The 25,560-nt window shown below is 37.8% G+C and overlaps 1 protein-coding gene across 1 annotated transcript in view; it reads right to left on the reverse strand.

Moving 5' to 3' along the window:
• Positions 1-9,165: 9,165 nt before the first annotated feature.
• LOC113957785 (guanine nucleotide-binding protein G(q) subunit alpha) overlaps positions 9,166-25,560 on the reverse strand; it is a 164,403-nt gene continuing 148,008 nt past the window's right edge. The window contains exons 6-7 of the mRNA XM_027665558.1: positions 15,373-15,526; positions 9,166-9,356 (exon numbers count right to left, since the gene is read on the reverse strand). Of these exons, the coding sequence (XP_027521359.1) occupies positions 9,166-9,356; positions 15,373-15,526 (345 nt within the window). The remainder of the gene's footprint in view (positions 9,357-15,372; positions 15,527-25,560) is intronic.

A 25,560-nucleotide genomic window follows, 5' to 3' on the forward strand; every position in this document is an offset into this window, starting at 1 on the left:
TGATGAGAAAGACCTGACTTTTTACTTTCTGTGCAATAAAAGAATGAATAAAGGACATATATTTGTCTCTATAAGAAAACATATCAATGCATATAATGTGCTGGAGGGTTGGGTAAAGGAATTCATCTTCCAGTTTTTATAGTCTAGCATAAGGTAATTCTTATCCTTTATATTTTAATTTAAATAATTGAATGAAAACTTAAAATAATTAAGACTTAAAAAGATAACCAGTTAAGCTACCGAAGTCACAATTGTATTTCCTAATAAGAATTACATTTTCTATTAATAAATAATTAAGAATAATGTTACCAAATAATCAAATTATGCATATTTTTTAGGTCATTTATTAGAATTAGTTTCATTTACTTGATTCAGGATGCACAATTACTCTTCTATGTCTTGCTGCCTTGCACTGTTCCCCTTGTTGCACTTTGGAGCTGTCAACTAACAGAATCAGAGCAGGATAATGACAAGTAAAATAAATCTTAAAAACTCCTTCTCAGCAGCACAGGGAGACGGGGAATGGGGATTATGGTCAGTTGATTACAGGTTGTTTCTGCCACTGCTCAGGGAGAGTAGTCCTTCCCCTGTGTAAAGTAAGATATGCAGGTATCCCCAGAAATGCCAAGGCAGCGGAAAGAATTTAAAAGTTTATTTGGAAGACCAGAACATGGGAAACTTACAAATACCTCACAGTGTTTCTTGAAGCACCAGGCCTTGGTAGAAAAGGCAAGTTCCCGCCCTCTCCAGGGCCTCTTTATCCTCTCTGTTTTTCCCCTCACCTTCCCAAGGGTCTGTTAGGGTTATGCCTCTCCGGCATAGGAGAGAGAGAGATAACACAGCACTCTCTGCAACCCCCTCTGGACTGCAGAAGGGGAATAAAAACATCTAACCCTCTTGAGAAGGCACTTTGCAGGCTTCCGAAGCGAAAACAGAGTTTCTAGCTTTCCCGTTACAAATTCTTCTGAAAGCACAACTACTACGCCCTGTTTCCCTTGAGGTCCTTCCCACAGGAGACAGTCCTTCAAGAACTTCTCCAACGTGAGTCCTTCCCATGGGCAACAGATCTTAACAAACTGCTGCAACATGGATCACTTTTCCACAGGGTGCAGTCCTTCAGGCACAGGCTGCTCCAACGTGGGTCCCTCACAGGGCCACAGGTCCTACCAGGAAAACCTGCTCCAGCATGGGTTCCTCTCTCCATGGGTCAGTAGGTCCCTGCCAGGACCCTGCTCCAGCATGGGCCTCCCACGAGGTCACAGCCTCCTTCAGGCATCCACCTACTCCAGTTTGGGTCTCCTCCACAGGCTGCAGGTATATCTCTGCACTCCCATTTTCCTCCATGGACTGCAGGGGGACAGCCTGCTTCATGATAGTCTCCACCACAGGCTGCAGGGGAACCTCAGCTCTGGCACCTGGAGTACCTCCTCCCCCTCCTTCACCTCCTTCACCTTGGTGTCTGCAGAGTTGTTCACATGTTCTCACTCTTCTCTGTCTGCAATTTCATCTGCCCAACAACTTTTTTTCCTTCTTAAATATGTTATCACAGAGGTGTTACTATCATTCCTGATTGACTTGGCCTTGGCCAGCAGCAGGTCCATCGTGGAGCCAGCTGGCATTGGTTCTGTTGGACATGGGGGAAGTTTCTAGCAGCTTCTCACAGAAGCCACCCCTGTAGCCCCCCTGCTACCAAAACTTGGACACGCAAACCCAGTACACAAGGGAAGTATCAAATTTGATTAAGTATACATCTGACCTTTTACACCACAATAATACTCAGGTTGCTTAAGTGAGTTCAGATAGATAAAACACTGAAATTCTGAAGTATTTGAATAAAAATAAAAACCTTAATCATAGATTTTACACTTCAGTCATGGTCTTAACCTTAAGTAAATCAGGTCTTATCAGTAACTGTGAAGGTGTGTCTTCCGTATTCTCCTAAGACATGCTGAGAAAAGCAGCAATCAAGATATTAATGCACGATGTTCTTCCAACTTTCTAAAACCAACATTTAGAATAAAACAAATATTCTACAGCATGTGATAATCAATTAACCTCTAGCATACAATAATCAAACTTTTGAGCACATTTAACTGACCGTTGTCAAGAGACTCCAAATACTTCATTTGGAGATAAATGGAATTTTATTTATAGGGAGAGAGTGTTTTTTCTTTATAATAAATGCATATTTTAAATGTTTAATATTGACTGCATGCAAGTCATCTTATTTTGCTGGTATCATATAAATTAATTTTATTTAATAACATATCTCTGCAAGAATACAATTGAATGTATTGAATTAATGCATTTCTTCAGTTGAGTACCAGTCTTTGATCATTGAAATAACCACCTCATACAGGACTGTGGAAAAAAAAGCAAATTTTCAGTAACATTTTAGCAAATACAATTCTCTGTTGACAGTGTGAAATGACTAATTTCAATGAGTAATTTTGACCCATATTAACCCATTGTATGCTTCAGTGGGCTGTGTAATAACTATTTTGTTATACTAGTTTTGTTTTCTAAAAGGGGTGTCCACATAACAACTGTCCCCAATTACCAGAACTTTCTAATCCTATTCTTAGTCACAATTTATCTTTAATTTAGCCAGTATAAACAGTTCTGTAATTATTACCAGAACTGAATCTGATACGTTAAGTAACCTTCTCTTTATGACAAACAGCATAAAGGAAAGATATAGAAAAATAATCAGAGGAAAACGGTAGAAGGAAGATGACAGAAGACTAAGCAAGAATGTTATTTTTCAGCTGTACTATTCTTCATCTATTGTTCAGTTTTAGAAGAGTAATTTACACTAAATTCAGAAGGATCAGAAACTATTCCAGAAAGTGCATACATAGACCAGTACTGTAAAAATATTTTCCTTGCATGGCAGGAAGCAATTAATCAGTGTGATGATAGACGAGTGTGAAGGGAGAAGAAAGGAGTGTTTTGGTCAAGGAGACGGTAACCTTGAATGTCATGTGCAGTGACATGGCATTTTTAATATCTTCAGAAGGAAGACATTTATTTTTATTTTTTATTTTTAAAATCTTACTGGAAATAAACAGGAACTTGATTTCTTTTTTCTGTGAGACAAATGAAAGCCCAATTGTTATACTTTTCCTTTCCTAAAACCAAGTATGACTTTCAAAGTGAAAAGGGCAATTCTCCCAAAACAGAATACCTAGTAGCCCATGACGTGCTTAAAATGAGGGGCTTAGATACTGTTCACTGTTCATGGAAATTTGAGGGTTAGATTTTAAGAGGAGGGTAGTCGGTAGTCTTACTTGTTTTCTAATTTGTGAGCCTTTCTTTTGGCCACACACTTATACCTCTTCCCTTTAGTCAGCTTGGCACTTGTTTGAACCACTGATTAGCCAAATTGGCTCAAAAAAGGGAAAATTAGAATACTAAACTAGTCAAGCAAGAATAGCAGAAATGTTGTTTTCACCCAGTTTACTGGTTTGCCAAGTACCAAGGGCCGACAGAAGGGAGAGGGAAAGTACAATGTAGCTGAGATCCAGGAACTGAGGAGGAGAGTGGTTCATTTTGGCAGCAATGAGCTATGAAATTGGATCAGTTGTGAACTGTCACTGATACCAGAAGTGTTCGTGAGAAACAGGCAACTGCATATTTTGTGGCAGATGTTTGCAAATACTCTGAAATTCCTAGGTGTTTGGGACAGTATAGTCCAAAATGGTTTTACAGTCAGGTCATATGAATATAGTATGTGATGTAAGTTTATGTCACATCTATGCACAATTTATCACACAAATGCAGTTTCAGCATCTGTTTTACATATCTAAATATCATAACTTGCACTTGTATTTTTGTTAATGTTATTCTCACTGAGACATAAAGGTAAAAGGAATCCTTCCTCACTGATCCCTCTCCTTTACATTCTGCAACAGTAATTCACTGAAGTCCTTACTTAGGAAAATTATTTGCATTCCAAGAATCTTATTTAAACTTGTGATCACATAACAGAGAAAAAAGTCATTTTTGCAAGTATCCTGAAATTCCATTTCTTCAGTAGTAAGGATGTGAGATGCAATGATTGCTGTTCAAGTATGTCAGAATCCTGAAAAGCAATATGTAGGCCTCTTTCTGTTATTTCTATCATCACTAAGGCAAACAAAAATATCAAAGAAACATTCTACTTTTGCAGTACTACTGTAATCATGCAAAATACTTAAGAAATTCACTTAACAGCCTACAAATTCTGAAAGTTTTCTATTAATAAAGACATAGATTATTATTTATTTTTCCCCATGTTTCTGAGTTTCTGTTGTACACAAACCAAAAAAACTTTTAGTAATAATGTCAACTAACTGTATTCACTGTACTGAACCTTAAATGTTTTGAACTTTCTAACTGTAATAAAAATATTCAGGAAATGTTAATATATAGACAATAAGAACAGAGCATGTATAATTTAAAAACTAATTATTGGAATAATACATCTATTTGATATTTATCATAAGAAATATTTTGGGAGAACAAGAAGCCCAAATACATTCCAGAAAAGCTAAATGTCAAGGAATGAAGATACTATAGTACAAAGTTATGGTGAAAAGTACTGTATTTTTAACCAGCACAATTTCTGAGGACCAACATTTATGCATTAATTTTTTCAACAGAAAACCAAAAAAACACACCCTATTTTTGTCCCCAAAACAATAGACAATACATGCATTTAAATGACACTTTAGAATTACAAATATGATCTTTATTTTATTAAACACTGCAAATTAAAAAAATGTATGACACCCCCTCCATTATATTGTCAAAATAAAGATTTCCTGCAGCATGATAAATAAGAAATCCACCAATAGACCAGTTTAGACCATCTTTTGATAGAAAAAAACCCCACCACCACAAAACCAGCAATCCCAAGAATAAAATTGATCTGGTTGAATTCTCTTGCATTTTTGACACTACTTTCAACATCAGCTTTGCCCAAATAACTCTTCTATTATTTTCTTTTCTGCAACATGACTACTGTAAAAAAACTTGAGTGAAAGTTACAGTAAAATCCCTGTAACTAGATAAATAATGACCCTTGATGGATTACTGATTACATGGAAATGTTTGACTGATAAATAAAATGGTAAATAAAAACCAAGTAAAACAAAAAAAAAAGAGTAGTTATCAGTGGTTCTTTTCAAACACATTGTTTTTCATGATACCTACTAAACTAACAAATTGGACTTATGACCTTACTTGTTTATGTCCATAGAGGGACTGTATCTGCTAAAGTGTGAATGTCTAAAATAACCATTAAATATCTACAACAGGTCATTTTAATTTCCTCACTTGTGACTCTCCAAAACATATTTAATTAATTGATTTCTTAACTAAAGGTGGGTAATTTGTAGGTCTTGTTAATATACTGTGCACACTTCATTAGTTTACTAATGTAATTCAGGATAACCATGCGCAGACCTTCATTAACAGCAGCACATATAATAAATTATTTGGGCATTATGTTTTTTCCATATGGGTTAACATGTCTTTGTTTTCTCCTATTATTTCATTATTTTGTGAAGAATGCATAACAACATAAGAGCCATTAGGTTGAGGAATCTGAGTCTTTTGTATCTTATAACCAAAAATTGGAGTCTAGCAATATCTTCATATGCAGCCCTTTTACCCCCTTTTAAAGTTTTTGCAAATCATGCAGTCAGTTTTGACTGATAGTCAGCATAAAAACCTCTTCTCCACTTTCAAAATTTAAAAAGTGTTTCGCAATCATGTGACAGTATGATTTAAAATTACAGTTCATACACTTTGAAACTCAAGAGTCTGAATTATAAGAGTGCCCTTATAGTTTCATCATCCTATGTATGTCAAGAAGGTGCCAGCTACTCAGTGAAAAAAACAAGTTTAAGGTTTCTGTAAAACACATATTACAGCTTTCTTGTACTAGTGAACACCTAGAATACACAGTTTCCCAAGATGGTTTCCTCCTCTCCTCTCCCATTTATGACATTCAATGAAATAATGTAATTTTGCAAAGTTAGAAAGGTTTCTGTCTTATTTTGCCTTCAACTTCATGTTAGAGTACATACTTCTGGACTCAAGCACTATAGGGTGTAGTGGAAATCCCCAATTAAAACAGCAACAGCAATGGAATATATTACAAATGAGAACACCTGTCATTTTAAAAGGAAATGCTTTTGTAAACACTGTCACACTGCAATACTGTGTTAGGTGAATCATGTAAAGCTTGCATTAGTATGCTGACTAGATATTTTTTTCAGAATATGCACAAACTATCTAAACATTGCCACAGGTTCAACTCAAAATATACCAGAAGTAGTCCAGTGGCACACACTCTTGAATTTTGCAATCACAGTATATCTATAAAGCATGAGTAAACTTTTGGTTTGTTTTTATACAAAACTTTTTTATATTAAAACTTAAAACCCCATACACCCACCCCCCCCAATATCCAATAACAAAACAAACCCAAACCTTAATTAGGCAACACTGGTTTTTTTTCCCCCTCCTACAGTTCTATTTATATCACTAAATCCGAGGTGGTCAATGTATTCACAGGTTGAAAGAAGGGATATTATCACACCCTCCAGAGTCAACGGTGGAAACAGAAGATTTGTTATGTTTATAAGCAAGATCAGGACCAATGTTATAATTACATATATAACAAGAATAGCTGTTCTGATGATGCATTTAGAATGTCAGTGTCACTTTTTATAACCTTCCACTACCTGCTTTAGTTGTATTAAAAAAAATTCTTTAACTCCTTAAAATTTTTAACACTAGTGACTTTGTTATTGTTAGAGTTAAGGTTTCTGTAATTTCTGAAATAGTGTTTAACTGATCTGATGTTTTGCATTTTTTCTTTATATTTTTAGGGAAACAGCATATACCCATTAGTACTTAAGTTCAGTGGTTTGAAATGTTTCTAAATTCACTTTTCTAAGAAAGGTTATTAGAAAGGTAAAATTAACTGAAGTTGAATCTACCAAATACAAATTCATATTTAAGAGTTTATATTCTAATCCTAGATATAATGGTATAAATTCCTCCAACAAAAACAACTTCTATATCCATATAAATCCCTGACAAGATTTAAACATTGTTTTGATTGTGAATGTCCTCTGTGTGTCTCCAATTTACTTTTACTAAGGAATGTACAAATGATTTTATATAGCATGATGTTGTACTTTTTTTTTTTCTTTTTAAATAAAAACAACAAATATCTAGTCAGGAATAAACTGAAAAACATTTACATTCTTCTTTTAAAAAAGTAAATGAAATAACATTATTTCAAATGTGAATTAGCTGTAAGACATACGATACAATTACATAGATACATATTAACACAACACATTCAATTTGCAAAAAATTAATGATTACAAAGCCAGTATGGATGCTGACATATATATATATGTATGTACAATGACTATAGCATTCATAATTGCATTATACCTACAATCGGTTTTCAATTATAAGGTGTTTTATGAGGGAACAAAAATAGCAACTATTCTTATTGTTGTTGGGAGGGTTAAGGATGAAAAACACCTCATTAGTATTTATTGTTAACTTTGTTACTCAAGTAACGAACCATTATTTTTCCACCTCTGCTGCTGAGAGGCAGCAATTTCTGTGCTAAGTGCACCCTGTTGCTACTTGGTGTTGTAAGTAATCCATTATGTCTGACTTCAGAGTTCTCTGTAGCTTGCTAGCAATCATGCACCTGGTTAAAAAAATACCTTTCAACCTAAGCTGCTCATTGATGTGTGCTGCATTTTTGTTAGTAAAAATTTGCATGTTTAAATTTCAAGAGTGATTTACATTAAGAAATCCTTCTTAAGAACATCAAGAAAGGCTATTTTGCATGAAACCTATCAAATGTCTGTGAATCAGTTGAGACAACCTTATGAAGAAAGGTTTCTTAATGTGATCATTCATCAATAATTTCATGCTGTACAAAGGTGCTTTGATATTATTAGAGAAAACATTGTATGAAATCTCATGCCATCTCTGACATAAGAAGAAAATTAAACTGTCTTCTATACATGTATACCAAGTAGCATATTCACTCACACTGTTGTTTTTGGCATTAGAAAATGGAACACTTTCTAAAAATGGGAATATATGAGCTGAAACTATGCTTATTTATCATTTGGCAGTTGACTCAGTCAGGTCAGTTCCCAATTCATTAGTTTGGCATTTCCATTGGTATCCTATGTTTCGAAAGTATTTATTTTATAAAAAGTCAGATTTGGCAAGATTTTATACAACAAAAAATATTTTTTCTACTGTGGAAAAACACACTTTAAAAAAACTCTAACTTAAAAAAAAGTGCACACAACTGAAAAATAAAACCCCACCCCTGTTTCAGGCTCTAGACACTGGGGAAAGTGTAGTGTCCATGACATTTCTGTTTGACATTTGTGAATAAAGAAAAGAGATAATAATGGCACATAGCAATTAAAAAGAGATTCTATGATATTCCATGAACATCCCAGCTTTGTGTCTTTCATTACTGTCTTCTATGCATCTTTCTGAACTGTGAAAGTATATTTAAATTCTAAATTCATACACAACTATTTCTATTTTTCAGTTCCCAATATTCTAGTCTCAGAAGTGAAGACAGAATGAGAACATTCATTTTAAGAATTTAAAAAATCACACTATCAGTACTTTTGATCCTTCAGAGAAAGCACATTCTGTAGAATTTGAATGACTGATAACTTCAGTTCTGATGATAGCAATTTTCCTGACCAAATCACTCAACAGAAAATATTTTATCAAGGAATGCAACTAGTAAAACAGCCACTGTATCTTTAAAAACATAAGGGGGGGACAAAAAAGGAAACCAGCTTGATTTTGCTTCAATAGCAAAAACCTGTTATCCTTTGTGAGTGTATGACTGAGAATTTAAAAACCACTGAGTCACAAGATTTTGCCTAAAAAATAAGAAAATGTACTGTGAATGTACTTCAGCATCTTTTGGTTTTCTGCCATATAGTTTAAATAAAATCATAATATTAACTAAAAACTCTGTGAACATTCACAGAGTGCCGGCCGGCAATAAATTAGTATTATGCAATTTGTTTTCACAGATAATGCAGTCCCTCTTGTATATCTTCAATCACGCAAAGGTGGTCTTGGAGGGCCTCTTAGGCACAGTTAGACCAGGTTGTACTCCTTCAGGTTTAACTGTAGAATTGTGTCCTTGACAGCAGCAAAGACGAAGCGTATATTCTCTGTGTCTGTAGCACAAGTGAAGTGGGAATAGATAATTTTGTCACTGTCTGGATTCAGGTCTACAAACATCTTCAAGATGAACTCTCTTGCCGCTTGTGCATCCCGTTGTGGTCCTGATAATGAAGAAGAAAAAGTCAGTTTCTCCTAAAGTCAATTCAATATTTGAGCCTATTTTGGAGGGGAACCTCAGGAGCAGAAAACAGAAAACTCAGTCTGCAATCCTTGTATAAGAGAGGAAGAGAAAAATTTTACTAATAAATACTACCATATACTATTTTTTCCCAATAGGAACCATTAAAAAATAAAAATGGAAGGAAATTGCAGAAGTTGATCATACAAGAGTTGTTCTTTTCCTTCTGACTATCATCTTTCTTCCATAAGATGTTTAAAATGGAGAGATGAAATCGATGATCTATAATCCCACAAAATGAACAACAGAAGAATTAGTTGCTTTATACTCATAAATATATTAAAAATTAATAGATTTGACCCATTTTCAGTCTATGTCTCCTGTATTTAAACTATACTTAAGTACGTTCTTTTAAAATGTAGCATAATCAAGTTACATCTTAACCTGGTCTGACACTGTCCCCAACAGAATTTAATTTACTTTAGTGATGGTAAAATATACATGCTTGCTAGTTAAAGCTGTTCAATTGCAAAAAATTATTGTTCTAACAAATCAATTATCTAAATTATACATAACAATCTAATTAAATTTCAAAAAACTCTGTAATTCTCAGAAGAACACAAAGTCTATGTAACCAAACTGCATGTTCTGCTTTGCACAAGGCAGAAGGCAAAATAATGACTTCCAATCTATGAGTGAGGATTTGTTCATGTTCACAGCAAAAAGAGCAGCACAGAAGCAGGAACATTAGTCACAAGTTATTTTTTTCCTATACTGTATATACATATACTGTTCCAGTGCAAATTTCATATGCCATTATTCCCTTGTCCTCCTGTTTCTGCAATGTGGGTTTCTACAGAACATGTATGTTTGCTGTGCCGCCACCTCCTATCTCCTCATTGGTCCTGGTCTTGTTACATGACAATATAAATACCAGGGTTCAGTTGTTATATAGTTCTGTCCTTCATTGGTTATGAAATCTGTACTTAAGGGGTTAGTATGTGCCCACATAACTTTGAATGACTGCAAAATAAAACTTATTTTTAATATTTAAATACAATTTTAAGCATTTCTAATTTGCATAAATGCACAAATTAGGCAGCAAAGGAAGCACAGAAGATAAAATGCTTTCTGATATTTACTAGTTGCAAAGCCTTGTGGAAGGAGAACATGATTCTACAATATCTTGGTGTATGTACATGAATATGTATGTGTGTATATAGACACATACACAGACTACACATTTTCTGAGTGTGGGGAGGAAAGGGTTGAAAAGTGTAAGATTTGTCAAGGAGAGAAAAATAGAACTGTTTTTGATCGAGATGACCTTGTAGCAGTGTGGGAAACTTCACATATTTACTGTTGATTACCCTCTGCCTGTTTTGAGAAGCAGAACTTCTGTAGAGATAACATAAAAGCTATCAGAAACTTGAGGCATCTTTCACAGACAGGCTTGAGCCTCCTGTTGGGAGAGAGAGAGATCATAAAAAGCACGGAGGAGATCACAGTCTTGTGAAGCATTGCGCATGCACCAGGTCCTTTGTTATGTTGAGGTCAGGAACAGCCCTGCATGCTTTTTGCCCCTGCTAAAATGGACTAAGCTTAGCAGCATATGTGTCCCCGTTTGCCAGCAAGGTGATGGAATAAATCTACTCTTCGCACTTCAGCTGTAGATTGTGGTCGTCTTGGTTGCCTGCATATATTTGGTTCACACACTGAGATGTAAAGAACATGTAAACAGATAATAAGTTCTCTGAACTAGGACAAAGAGGACTTCAAAATGTTTTAAATTTCTAAACACAACAGATTCTAACCTTTAGCTTCATCACATATTCTATAGAAACAGCAGTAAAGCTAAATTTCCCTACTATTTTTTTTTACTCTTAATAAGTTTAAATATTTGTAAAGGAGACTCCTAGACTTTCGAAGACAATGATTTCTTCAAAATAAGCCATTTATTGTTTTAATCAACTTCCTAGAATTTTGTTAAACAGTTTTACAGTGGGTAGGCACAGGCAGGATTGTCCCTCTCAAAATCTACTGCACTATTCAAAGCCTGTATCCAAATTTTGCTTGCCTAATAACATGTCTGCTTATTATAATGTAATTTAATTTTTTTCTGACTGGAATTCAAGTATGGAAAACTAAAATTAAAAAGAAAATTTTCCACCTCAGGTATCTAGAAAAAGGGAATGAACTAATGCTAGATTTAGAATGCTAAGTGGTTATGATCTAAATAATCTTGGAAAAGAATTAATACAAATTAGTAGGTTTCTTGTCCATTACTCCCTATTTAGGAGTCTTAAAAGGGTCTCTCTATATGATAGTCAAGTCCTATATAAAAAGTACTACAATTTAGCTTGCCTACATTAGCTTGGTAAGCATAATCATTTATTTTCTTTGAAGACTGGAGGGGAGTGTGCTCCTGTGGATAGATATTTTCTTCTTTCCTTCACAAACATGGTCCCTTTTTGTCTTTTTCCCCCTCCCAGCACTTTATTCCAGTCTTTGAGACGGTCTTTTAGTATGATCTGTGAAAGTATACCTTCATGTGGTACTCTGACCCTTGAGCACATTTCAATCTCTCATCCAATGTTATGACATTGTGCAGTACAACTTGCCAATCAGTCCAGCTTGCCATCCTGGTTACCATTTCTCATCCCTATGCGACTTTCTCCATTTTACTGCCCACATGGGAAAAGTGATCCATCTAAAAAATACCTAATTCTGATCAGTTCTCCAAATGTGTCCATCTTCAACATCTCCAAACAGGGTGTTGGAACAGCAGACAGGACCACACAGTGACCTGTGCAACCCAAAGACTGTATAACTGTCTTGGTTTTGGTTGGGATAGAGTTCATTTTCTTACAGTAGTTGATACAGTGCTGCATTTTGAATTTAGTATGAGAATAATGCTGATAACACGCTGATGTTTTGGTCATTGTTGAGCAGTGAGTCAAGGACTTTTCAGTGTCTCATGTTCTGCCAGTGAGGAGCTGCACAAGAAGCTGGGAGGGAGCACAGTCAATACAGTTGACCCGAACTGGACAAAGGAATAGTCCATGTCATAGACTGCCATGTCCAGTATATAAACTGGAGGAAGTTAGCCAGAAGGGGCCAATCATTGCTTGGGGATGGGTTGGGCATTGGTCATTGGGTGGTGAGCAATTATATTGTGCATTAATTTCTTTTATTGTGCATCAATTGTTATTATTCTCTGTCCTTTTCATTACTATTATTATTATTGTTAGTATTATTACTATATTTTACTTTATTTTAATTATTTAACTGTTTTTATCTCAAATCATGGGGTTTAGTTTTTTTCTGATTCTTCTCCCCAGGAAGGGAGGAGTGAGCAAGCAGCTACATGATACTTAGTTGCCAGCTGGGGGTAAACCACAGCAGTCACCCACCCCATCTTTCCACCAAAAGAAATCAAATCAAACCATAACCTTGTCTAAGGGGTTAAGTCCAGCAAGATCTGCAGAATTAGAGTAAGACACTGAAAGACTTTCAGGTCTGGCTTACTGTTTATGACCCTACTTGTCCATAACCTTTTTTTGTTTCCTTTACCCATGGCAAAGGAGAAGAGAAAGAGGGTTTCTCTGAGCTGACTGATTGAAAACCTGACAACTTTCTATGATGAAATAACTGGCCTGGTTGATGAGGGGAGAGCAGTGGATATTGTCTACTTGGACTTCAGTAAGGTTTTTGACATTGTCTCACATAAGATCTTCATAGGGAAGCTGATGAAGTATGCACTGGATGGCAGACTGAGTGGGACTGAAAACTGACTGAATGTCTGGTGATCAGTGTTGCACAAAGTCTAGTTGGAGGACAGTAACTAGTGGGGTACCCCAGTGGTCAATACTGCATCCAGTCCTGTTTAACGTCTTCTTTAATGATCTGGATAAGGGAGCAGAGTGTACCTTCAGTGTGTTTGTTGGTGACACAAAACAGAGTGGAGTGGCTACATCCAGAGGGACCTCAACAGGCTGAACAAATGGGCTGACAGGAATCTCATGAAGTTCAACAAGGGGAAGTGCCAAGTCCTGCACCTCAAGAGTAACAAGCCCAGGCACCAATATATTCTGGGACCACCCAACTAGAAAGCAGTTTGGCAGAAAAGGACCTGAGGGTCCTAGTGGATACTAGGTTGAACAGGAGCCAGCAATGTGCCCTTGACACAAAGAAGGCTAATGGTATCCTGGGTTGCATTAGGAGGAATGTTGACAGCAGGTCAAGGGAGGTGATCCTTTCCCTCTAATCAGCACTGGTGAGGCCACACCTGGAGTTCTATGTCCAGTTCTGGGCTCCTCAGTACAAGAAGATGCGGACATACTGGAGAAAGTCCAACCAAGGGTCACTAAGATGATTAAGGGACTGGAGGAAATGCTGAGGAACCTGGGACTGTTTAACCTAGAGAAGGCTCAGATGGAGATCTCATCAATGTGTACAAATACCTGAAGGGAGGGTGCAAAGAAGATGGAGCCAAGCTCTTGTTGATGGTGCCCAGTTACAGGACAAGAAGCAATGGGAACAAGATGAAACACAGGAGGTTCCATCTAAACATCAGAAAACCCTTTTTTACTGTGAGGGTGATTGAGCACTGAGACAGGTTGCCCAGAGAGGTTGTAGATATTCAAAAGCTATCTGGACATATTCCTGGGAAACAGCACTAGGTGACCTTGTTTGAGCAGGGGGGTTGGACTAGATGATCTTCAGGGGTCCCTTCCAACCTCAATTTTGTATGAATTTTGTCTGTTTTTTTCTGGACAAGCATTTAACACACGTGTATCTCCACTTTAGTGCTCATAATAGAAGGACCCATACAGCCTTCTCACCTGCAGGATGTCATCTAAGGCACCTGTCACACTTGTAACTTGAAAAGACAAGAATATATTCTATTCAAACTGTCACTTCTCTTCTGTTTAGTACTATCAAACTAAACTTACACTGACTCATAAATAAGTATGGTCTGATCCTTCAGGTTGTTCACTGTGAACACATCCTTTCCTCTCAAACAGGAAAAACCTGAAACTTTTTTCTTTTATCACTATCTAGTTTTGAAAATGAGAGGTTTAATCTTTTTTTGTAGCTTCTGAATCTGCTTTTCACTCTCTGGTGAGACAAAAGAGATATTATTATATGAATTTGATTTTATTCTCTGTTACCAAAACCTCCACTCAATTACCTTAGAATACCTAACTTTTCACCTCAGAAGCACTTTCTGTAAGTACAGCTTCCTTAGAAACAGCTGTTTGTTCCATGTAACGTTTTCTGGGACAAGCCCATTAAACTTCACATAAGTAACATAAAATTAAAATAATGGAAACAATAAAGAAATGGTACAATGAAAGGGTGGGCAGAATGATACTGGTTCCTTTGACAGTCACAGAGAATTTATGATACTTCTCTTCAGATATCCAACCTTAAACAAAAAAGCAGCAAAGCACAAACAAGCACAAAACAAAACAAAAATTAATGTGTAGAAAACAAAAATAATGTGTAGAATAAGAAATGTATTTTTATATAATTTTAGCTTTATACTTCAGTTCAAATCCTCACCCCAACTTATGAACAAGGACAGAATAAGGTCCATTGCTAATATTATGTTACTCATTTAGAATCAATAATTTCACATGAAAGGTACTGCCATCTTATCCACTATTAATGGAGGTACAAGATGAAATCCTGAAAAATCTAAAAAGTTTCACAAGACTTCAGTGACTTTAAAAATTTGGAGAATTAACAATTGCCATTTTATTAATTTTTTACTTTTTATATAATTTTTAAAAAAACATGAACAGTAAGTCATTCAACTACAAACTAACCATTTGGTGTACTAAGTACAATTTGTAAAGAAGAAAATTAGTGTAATGAAGAAAGGGTGATTATCTTTGTCCTAAGAACCTCTAAGCAAAGTAAGGGCAAGACTATTACATTTTGTCATTACTGCAGTTTAAATGAGGCATGAACTCTGGTGGCAATATACTTACCATCATACTCTGGAAAATAATCAACTAAATGGGAGTACATAATTTTCTCCTCTAAGAGATCTTTTTTATTTAAGAACAGAATAACTGAAGAATTCTGGAACCATGGATATGTGATAATTGTCCTAAAGAGTGCTTTGCTTTCTTCCATTCGATTCTGGAATTTAAAAAAAGAGAGATAAATGTATGCAGTTGTGAAATATTTTATTTTTTTTTTAAATCAAGACATGCAATTCCATTTTATTTGATAAACAGATCCATTTCACATTTTCCACCTTCTTACCAAAATGTGAGATTTAACTGATTCCTTTACAATTCATAGGTAAGAGGTATATTAAATATGCAGGCAATTTCCTTTGCAAACTCAACGACACAAACATGATTCTTGAGAACACAGGTCATGAACACCATACCTGTAACAGGTACTGTTGTAAATACTGACTATGCACAGTTCTGATCAGCCAATAAATTCATGGGTACTGAAATGCATGTGGTTCAAGGCATAGATAAGTGTACAACAAGACATAATAACCAAGTTTTAACAACCTTATTTATTTTATATGAGCTTCCTGAACTTTAAATGCAAGTAAACCTTAATTTTTTGAAAGAGATCAGAGTTAAAATAGTTCCAGGTAAATTTAGAATTTACTCATTGCCCAAATCAAAAACTTATGACATAAAATCTTACAAATGGTAAAGTTGTTTCTAACATCGAGTTAGCCTTTACTTAAGCCTTGTTTAATTGCTCCTGCAAAGCATTTTGCATGATAGAGGAAATGTAAATAAGTGAAGCATACGGTTCTGTTTGCAAGGGTTTCCTGATACTGTAAAATTCTGTGTGGTTTGATACAATTCTGAAGAACTGCTAATCTGACATGATGCGGTTAATACAGAGTCAGAACAAATTGAGTTCAGAACCAGGAATTAACTCTACTTCTTTATTATTTGAAAACTCTAAGGCAGTCCTGATTAGATACCTATGGAAGTTTTTTTAAGGAGCTACCTCCTGAAAACAAGAGTTTCACCACCAAACAGGCTTCTAGAGAACAAAATCTAAGTGAATCTTGCAGATTCTGATGTTACTGAGCCATAGAATCATAGAAGTTTTTAAGTTGGAAAAGGTCTCGAAGATTATCAAGTCCAACTGTTAACCTAACTCTACTAAGTCCACCACTAAAGCATGTCCCTAAGTGTCACATCTGCACATCTTTTAAATACCCCCAGGGATGGTGACTAACACTTCCCTGGGCAGCCTGTTCCAATGCTTGATAACTCTTTCAGTGAAGAATTTTTTCCTAATAACCAACATGAACCTTCCCTGGCTCAATTTGAGTCTGTTTCCTCTTATTCTGTTGATTGTTATATAGGACAAGAGACTGACATCTCCTTTCAAATACCTGTAGAGAGCAATAAGGTCTTCCCTGAGCCTTCTATTCTCCAGACTAAAAGAACTCATTACCTTACGCTACTCCTCATAGGACTTATGTTCCAGATCCTTCATCAACTTTGTTACTCTTCTTTGGATGTGCTCCAGCACCTCAATGTTTTTCTTGCAGTGAGAGGTCCAAAACTGAGCACAGTATTCAAGGTGCAGCCTTACCAGTGCAGAGTACAAAGGGATGATCACTTCCCTAGTCCTGCTGACCACAGTATTTCTGATACAAACCAAGATGTCATTGGCCTTCTTGCCCACCTGGGCACACTGTTGGCTCACATTCATCTGGCTGTCGACCAATACCCCCACATCCTTTTCCTTTGGGCAACTTTCCAACCACTCTTCCCCAGGCCTATAGCATTGCATGGAGTTATGACCCAAGTGCAGGACCTGGCAGTTGGCCTTGTTGAACCTCATACAATTGGCCTTGGCCCATCTATCCAGCCTGTTCAGATCCCTCTGTAGAGCCTTCCTACCCTCAAGTAGATCAACACTCCTCCCCAACTTGGTGTTGTCTGCTGACTTACTGAAGGTGCACCCAATTCCATCATTTAGACCATTGATAAAGACATTAAACAGAACTGTTGCCAGTACTGAGCCCTGGGGAACTCCACTAGTGACTGGTCACCAACTGGATTTATCGCTATTCACCACAAGTCTTTGGGCCTGGCCATCTAGCCAGATTTTTACCCAGCGAAGAATATACCTGTCCAGACAGTTTCTCCTGGACAATGCTGTGGGAAATGGTATCAAAGGCTTTTCTAAAGTCCAGGTGAACAACATCCCCACTGGGTCACCTTGTCATAGAAGGAGATCAAGTTAGTCAAGCAGAACCTGCCACCAGTATACTTGGTTGGATCCTATCCACCCCATAGATTTGTGTGTCTAAATGGTGTAGCAGGTTTCTAACCCTTTCCCCTTAGATTATGGGGTCTTCATTCTGCTCCCTGTCTCTGTCTTCCAGCTCAGCAGTCTGGGTACTCTGTGTACAACTGTTATTAATAAAGACTGAGGCAAAGAAGGCATTAAGTACCTCATCCTTTGTCACTATGTTTCTGCCTGCATCCAATAAAGGATATTCTTCTTAACCCTCCTTTTGTTGCTAATGTATGCATCATTCTGTAAGAAAACTCTGACAGTTTTACTATAAATTTATTTTCACTTGTATTAATTTACATTTTAAAGTGACCTGCATAAGAATGGAATATAGGGACTGTAAAAAAACTCACCATCTAAAAAATTCAATTCTGTAGAAGTTGATAGTTTAATTATCTTGTATCACCACAGAATCTTCAAGCAATTTATTAAACTTTACACCATGTTGGAACAGTGAGTGAAAGTAAATAGACAAATTTATAGATGAAGAAACTAAGGCAGAGAAGTAAAATCTTTGATTTTTTGCAATCAGTTGCATTGATTTCAATGGTGCAAGAATTTCATTCAAAAAGAAGAAAAACTGAAATATCAACAAAGTTGAGCACAAAACATAAGCTCTTAGGTTAATTGTTAAAGCACAATCATGATCATTCCTTTTATAACTTTCTAATATACAAACCTAATAACAATATCATAGTTAAAACTTGAGGGAAGTCAGAGGAGGGGAAAAAATGAAGTACATGTCCTAAATTCATAGAGGGGTTTTTTATCAGTTTTGTTTTCTGTGGTTTTGTTTGGGTTTTTTACTGTCACAAACTACACTCACACTGTGGACAATAGTATATCTAACTATTAAGGTTTGAGAAAATAAAATACCTAACATGCTCTAAAAACAAGAGCATACCTGTATCTTCTTCTGATGTCTTAGCAATGATAAATCCTGTAGGATTTAACTCTTCCATTCCATCCCTGTAATTGCTACCTTCAGGTGGGTGGTCTTTCCAAAACTGAGCCCCTCCTTAGGAAGTAAATAAAAATGTTTATCAGGTTTTTTCCCTTTCCCTGTTGTTATAAGGAAGGTAGACAGGATTTCGTTAAACACATATTAAACTCTCAACAGCTTTAAAAAACTGTCCCAAAAGCCACCACTGTAAATCTGAATTTAAAATGTATCATTATGAAAAACTATTAGCCTCTTGTTTCTATTGAAAGGTTCACACGAATAAAACCTTTTGCTTTTTGTAGTTTGTTTGATAGAATCAGAAAGTTTAAAAGAAAGTAGAGGGATAACAAAAGAAGCAAAGAGATGAAATGTTATAGTTTAAATGCTGATAGAATACTAATAGAAAGTAATGGACTTTTAAGGAAAATATTACAATTTGAATTTATGAGTTTAAAGATTGTTTTTGTTAAAGTTGTCACTCATTTACAATGAGGAGCAAGTGGAGTAAATTTATTTTGGGGTGGATGATAAATATTCAACTTAAACCTACAGAATAAATATTAGGAGAATTAATTTCTTACTATTATAAATGTCTTATTATTATTCCTGGGCAACTTGCACTAGCTGACCTTGCTTGAACAGGGAGGTTGGACTAGATCATCTCAAGATTGCACTAAGATACTGGGACACTTACATTTGGAGAATTTTCCCTTTATTTCACCAGAAATTACTCATTATAAAATTAGGAACAGGAATTTACAGTTTATTTCCAGAATCAGACTTATCATACAATACTACTGCTCCTACCAAATGCAGAGTTTGACTACATGGGTGGCTTCAGAGTAAGGATTAGGTCTGTCAATGGTAAAACACTGCAGTTAGATGAGAGCAGTTACATTAAAACCTAAGAGAACATAGAGAATGTGACTGTGTAGCAGGGATACTGATTGCTGAGACCATTAGGCACCATAGAACAACCAATGGTCACATATTTAATCCATTTAAATGTAAACATCTGTAAGTACTCACATATCTCCCACTGAAACACCACTGCAGACAGTAGAATATTATACCAGAAGTGTTAACTGAAATTAACCTCTGAATCCCATCTAGTCCAGCCTTTCACTGAAGTATAGTTATTGGCAACACAAGACCAAGTCAGTCATCGCTTTGTCTAGGAAAGTTCTCCAAGAATGGAGATTTCACCACCTTTCTGGGTTCCCTTTTCCAGTGCTAAACTAACCTGCAAGGGAAAGTTATTTCCTACAAACACATTAACTAAACTAGCTGTTTGTACAGCTAAAGAAATATGAACTAGTTCTGGAAATAGAGATGGGATAACAAGGAATATAGGGCAAGGCCTGCATTGGGGATCTGACCTTATCAGATGCAGTGTGAAGGAAGCCTTGCCAAACCAAGCAAGACAGTATGGCTCTTTGAAGAGAGGGTCGGAGTGGTGGGGAGCAAGTCAGCATTTAATATCTCATTCAAGTTCTGATTTTATGAGTCAGCTCTACCTCATCAAATTGCTTCCAGCAAAAGCCTATTTCAGTTGCAATGGAAAAGGTTGTTGACATGGTTTGACCCAAAGACCAATTCTTCAAACCCCCACAAATTTGCTCAAATGTGAGAGAAGTTCTCAGACAGGCAACAGACTCACCATTGGGAAATTGTCGGGGTTGACAGAGAACCTGTCATCAGTCTGGCAATTAGTGATGAGGAATTTAAACAACTTTTAGGAAATATTTACTGTAATGCCGGACGGAACAAACGTAATGCAGCCCAGACCAAAGATCACCAATCAAAATGTGTATAGTGTCACCAATAGCATGTCACAGCATGCACAGTGTCTTCAGTGTCACCAATAAGAGTGTGTGCAGTGTCTTCTGTATTACCAATTAAAGTATATACAGTGTTTTATACTTGAGACTTTTGACCAATTGTGTTGTGGTACGATAGTGTACAAAGAGTATAAAAGAAACACTTGAGAGCAATAAACAGCTTCCTGATCACCTTACACCTGGACTACGTCTGATATCTGTGTCGTTTTGGCCGTTCTGAGTTTAACAATGACAGGAAATGGTATCAAAATTTATTGCTAACAGAATAAAAACTATAAAATAATATATACACCAATTCTAAATAGTCTCTCCTATCATAACAAACTATGTATTGACAAAAATCACCCCTTCTCCCCCATAAAGTCCAGGAGGAGAAGTCGTCTCTCCTTCACTCTCAGGATTACAGCCCTGATTCGCCATAGCTGGGAAACCTTCTCTCTCTCTCTCTCTAGGGTGCGGGATCTTAGTACCCCGCCTCTAGTCACTCAGTTCCCACTGAGGACTCACCATGGGCTTCGAGGGAAACACTCATAATCACCATGTTGTCACCACGGAATACAGGGAGTTAAAGCTTAAAGTCTTTATTCTCTGCTCCATGGAGGTTTCCTTCCATGGGAGTTCCGAGGGCCCCCCTAAGTCTGGGGGACACCCTTCCTTTCCAGGGTCAAAGGGTTCTGGGGTTTTTTGACTCAGTCCCTACCCAAGAACGTTCCAACAGACTTATCTCTCTCTCTGTTCCGTTGCAAGTTCTCTCCACAAAGCATCGCCGCGTCTCTCCGCCCAACTCCAGTTGGTTGCTGGTATCGTCTGGACCACTCCAGGCCCACTCTGCTCCCTACATGCTCCATGCTGTGCATTGCTGCTGCTTCAGGCCTGCTTCGCTCCTCAGAAGGACCTCTCTGCTCATTCTGAGCTGTTGTGGTTGCCGCCGTTTCTTTGCAAGGCCCAACCAGTTTGCTTACTGCGCCCCCCCCCAGGGGGCAAGGGGGGGGGGGGAAGGTGACGAGTCTGGTCGGGAAACTCCTGGAGTAGTCTCTCTCTTGCTTTCTGACTGCTGCATATTCCGACTAGGGGCCCAGTTCATCCCTGGTTGCTCCAACGCCGTACCGGGCCACCCCTCGGCCTTGTCGACCTGGCTCCAGTGCCATGCCTGCCCACCAGGGGCCTGGTTCCAACCCTGACTGGTCGCTCGGACCCCACACCGCTGCCTCTCACTGGCAGTGGGGGGCAGCGCGGTCTTAGCCCAGCACCCAGCCCAACTACAAAGCTGCGTCGGGTCCCCGGAAAAACCCTGGCCTCCGTGGGCCATACGACCCCACTCTCTCTCTCCTCATGGTCTCTAATTCCAACTGCACAAACAGTGCTTCTTTTCTGGTTTCAGTAAATATGTAATTCCGCAGAGGCGTACCAAGTTTCCCATTGGTTCAGCACCGGAAATCCATCCCTGGAGCTACCCATCTTTCAGCTCCGGGGTGGGGGCTCTCAAATCATGACACTGCAGACAAAAACTTGTGAATAATTAATGTGCATCCGGAGTTGGCTCAAGGCTTCTCAGTGACTGACAGACTTTCACAGAAGTCATGCCAACCTTCACAGCAACCCCCTTTGACAGCAGCAACAGTTTGTTGTGGTCTACCTCACAGAGGTGAGGCTGACAGGTCGGTAGTTCCCAGGGTCCTCCTTTCTACCCTTTTTAAAAATGAGTGCAATGTTTCCCTTTTTCCAGTCATCTGGGACTTCACCTGACTGCCATGACTTTTCAAATATCATGGAGAGTGGTTTGGCAACTACATCAGCCAATTCCCTCAGGACTCTAGGATGCACCTCATCAGGTCCCACAGAGTTATGTGTGTTCAGGTTCCTCGAGTGGTCAAAAACCTGAATCTTCACTTACAGTGGGAGGGACTTTGCTCCCTCAGTCCCTATCTTGCAGTCCATCCACTCAAGAGATGTGGGAAGAGAGATTGCCAATGAAGACTGAGGCAAAAAAGTTGTTGAGTTCCTCTGCCTTCTCTTCATCCATTGTTACCAGTTTGCTGTCCGTGTTTATCAGGAGGGTACACTTTCTTTGACCTTCCTTTTCTGGTTAACATACCTGTAGAAGCCCTTTTTGTTATTCATAGAATCATAAAATGCTTTAGGTTGGAAGGGACCTTAAAGATCATCTAGTTCCAACACCCCTGCCATAGGCAGGGACACTAGACCAGGTTGCTCAAAGCCCCATCCACTTCCAGGGATGGGGCATCCACAACCTCTCTGGGCAACCTGTTCCAGTGCCTCACCATCCTCACAGTAAAGAATGTCTTCCTAGTATCTAATCTTAACCTATCGTCTTTCAGCTTAAAGCCATTCCTCCTTCTCCCGTCACTGCTTGCCATTGCAAAAAGCCACTCTCCAGCCTTCCTGTAAGCCCCATTTAGGTATTGGAAGGCTGCTATAAGGTCTCCCCAAGGCCTTGTCTTCTCCAGGTTGAACAACCCCAGCTGTCTCAGCCTGTCTTCATAGGAGAGGTGTTCCAGCCCTTTGATCATCTTCGTGGCCCTCCTCTGGACTCGTTCCAATAGGTCTATGTCTTTCTTGTGCCAGGGGCCCCAGAGCTGGATGCAGTACTCCAGGTGTGGTCTCACAAGAGTAGAGTGGAGGGACAGAATCACCTCTATTGACCTACTGGTCACACTTCTTTTGATGCAACCCAGGATGCGGCTGGTTTTCTGGGCTGCAAGTGCACATTGATGAGACATGTTGAGCTCCTTGTCTACAAACATCCCCAAGTCCTTCTCCCCAGAGCTGCACTCAATCTGTTCTCTACCCAGCCTGCATTTACACTTGAGATTGCCCTGACCCATGTGCAGGACCTTGCACTTGGCCTTGTTGAACTTCATGGGGTTCACACATTCCCACCTCTCAAGTCTGTCCAGGTCCCTCTGGATGGCATCCCTTCCCTTCAGCATGTTGACTGCACCACATGGTTTCTTTGTATCCCTTGCCAAGTTCAGCTCTAGCTGCACCTTGGCCTTCCTGAGCCCATCCCTACACAACCAGACAGTGTCCCTATGCTCTTCCCAGGATACCTCTCCCTGCTTCCACTGCCCATGTATTTCCTTCTTGCCCTTTAGTTTTACCAGCAGGTCTCAACTCAGTCATGCTGGTCTCTTGCCTTCCTTGCCTGAAATTCTTTTCCTGGCATATAGAATAATAATATACTTTATGTAGGAAAAGTCCTTTATTTAAGGAAAGAAGTTACTTTAAATAAATTAATTTAAAATTAAATTTAACTTATTTAAAATTGAACTTTTTTAAAAATAAGTTTTAAACTCTGCTTTTTGATAAAACTGCAAGTTTCTCTAGATCCACTGATATAACTCAAGGAAAGTTTGACCTATAGGACATCAGGGAATTATCAGAGAGTCGATCCCTTCATTTTACAAGGGTATGTAGTGATAGAACAAGGGGTAATGATTTTAAACTGAAAGAGGATAGTTTTAGATATTAGGAAGAAATTCTTTACTGTGAGGGTGGTGAGGCACTGGAACAGGTTGCCCAGAGAAGTTGTGGATGCATCCCTGGAAGTGTTCAAGGTCATGTGATGACATTGTTTCTGAGAATTGGTTGTTAGAGGAGTCATAATTATGATACAACTTGGCTAGCTATCCATGCTTTTCCCATTTGAAACCTCCAAATTGTTATTTGCAGATCTGGATTGCAATTTCATGGATATATCATTTAAGCATCATCCTATACAGGGTTCTGAAAGACAAGCAGTCTGAACACTTGTGTTATTTCTATGCATGATGTCCCCTTACAGAGTAGTTGAAGACTTAACTCCTCTAAGGATATGAATTCAGAAATGGTGGCTAACTCAATCTCACATATACCCAGTAAGTAAAAGCCATTGAGATACACTGGTGAAACCTCTCAACTTACTATAGCCTCATCTGATTTATAATCCAAATGTATTTCTCTTGAATAACCTAAACAAGGAAAGAAACAGATTAACAGTAGAAAGTCTATCATGCACTACATTTTGAAAATACAAACCTGAGCCTTAAGAACTCTAAAACAGTTTCAGAATGATGAAGGGCCATATAAACAAACGCAGATGAACTGAATGGCAAATAATAATCCTTATAGATTTATATTTATACATGAAAATAAGATTAATGAAACAATGTATTAACTGAAAAGAATTGCACAAATAAGTCAAAAAGTATAGTTTTCTTTGTCATAGTATACAAGGAAAAAACCTTCAGATAATATCATGCAGTGGACTAATTAGAAAAAGAAAGTAGGACATCTTTCAAAATTCATACTGTTTAATTTGACCATGAAAGCAATGCAAGAGGAGCAGTAGAACACTGCAAGTTTTTGAGTCAGATCTCTAACACAGCTGACAGGTACAAGTATCAAAGAAGGATTAGATTCTATCATAGTATCACACTGATGCTATCTGTAAGAAAAAAGTAGGGCATTTATACACACTCAATTTGGTGTTGAAATTTTAATAGTCTTTCACAGTTCAAAGTTTATTTGAATTAAGCCATGTAAAAAAAATATCCATTGACTGATTATCAAAGCAGTCAAGTTCAATTATTGCCTTCCTTAATGAACCTGACACATCACAGTGAGGAATAAGAATAATATTTATTGTCAGTTTCTTAATTTAAGGTGAGAACTAACACTTTTTAAACATTTTTTTATTTCTGCCGCACCCACATTCTGAGAAAAATACACTTTGTTTATGTGGACCTGCCCTTACAGGTCCATGTCTTTTTTGTACTGAGGACTCCAGAGTTGGACACAATACTCCAGGTGGAGTCTCACGAGAGTGTAGTAGAGAGGGAGAATCACCTCCCTTGACTTGCTGGCCACACTTCTTTGTATGTAACCCAGGATACAGTTGGCTTTCTGGGTTGCAAGTGCACATTGCCAGCTCATGTACAGTTTTTCATCTGCTGGTACTCAAGTCCCTCTCCTCAGGGTTGCTCTCAATCCCTTCATCCCCCAACCTGTACTGGAGGTTGCCCCAAACCAGGTGCAGGCCCTTGCACTTGGCCTTGTTGAACTTCATGAGCTTTATATGGGCCCACCTCTGGATC

This window comes from Corapipo altera, unplaced genomic scaffold (assembly GCF_003945725.1).
Source record: "Corapipo altera isolate COAL_440 unplaced genomic scaffold, ASM394572v1 61148, whole genome shotgun sequence".
Taxonomy (NCBI): domain Eukaryota; kingdom Metazoa; phylum Chordata; class Aves; order Passeriformes; family Pipridae; genus Corapipo; species Corapipo altera.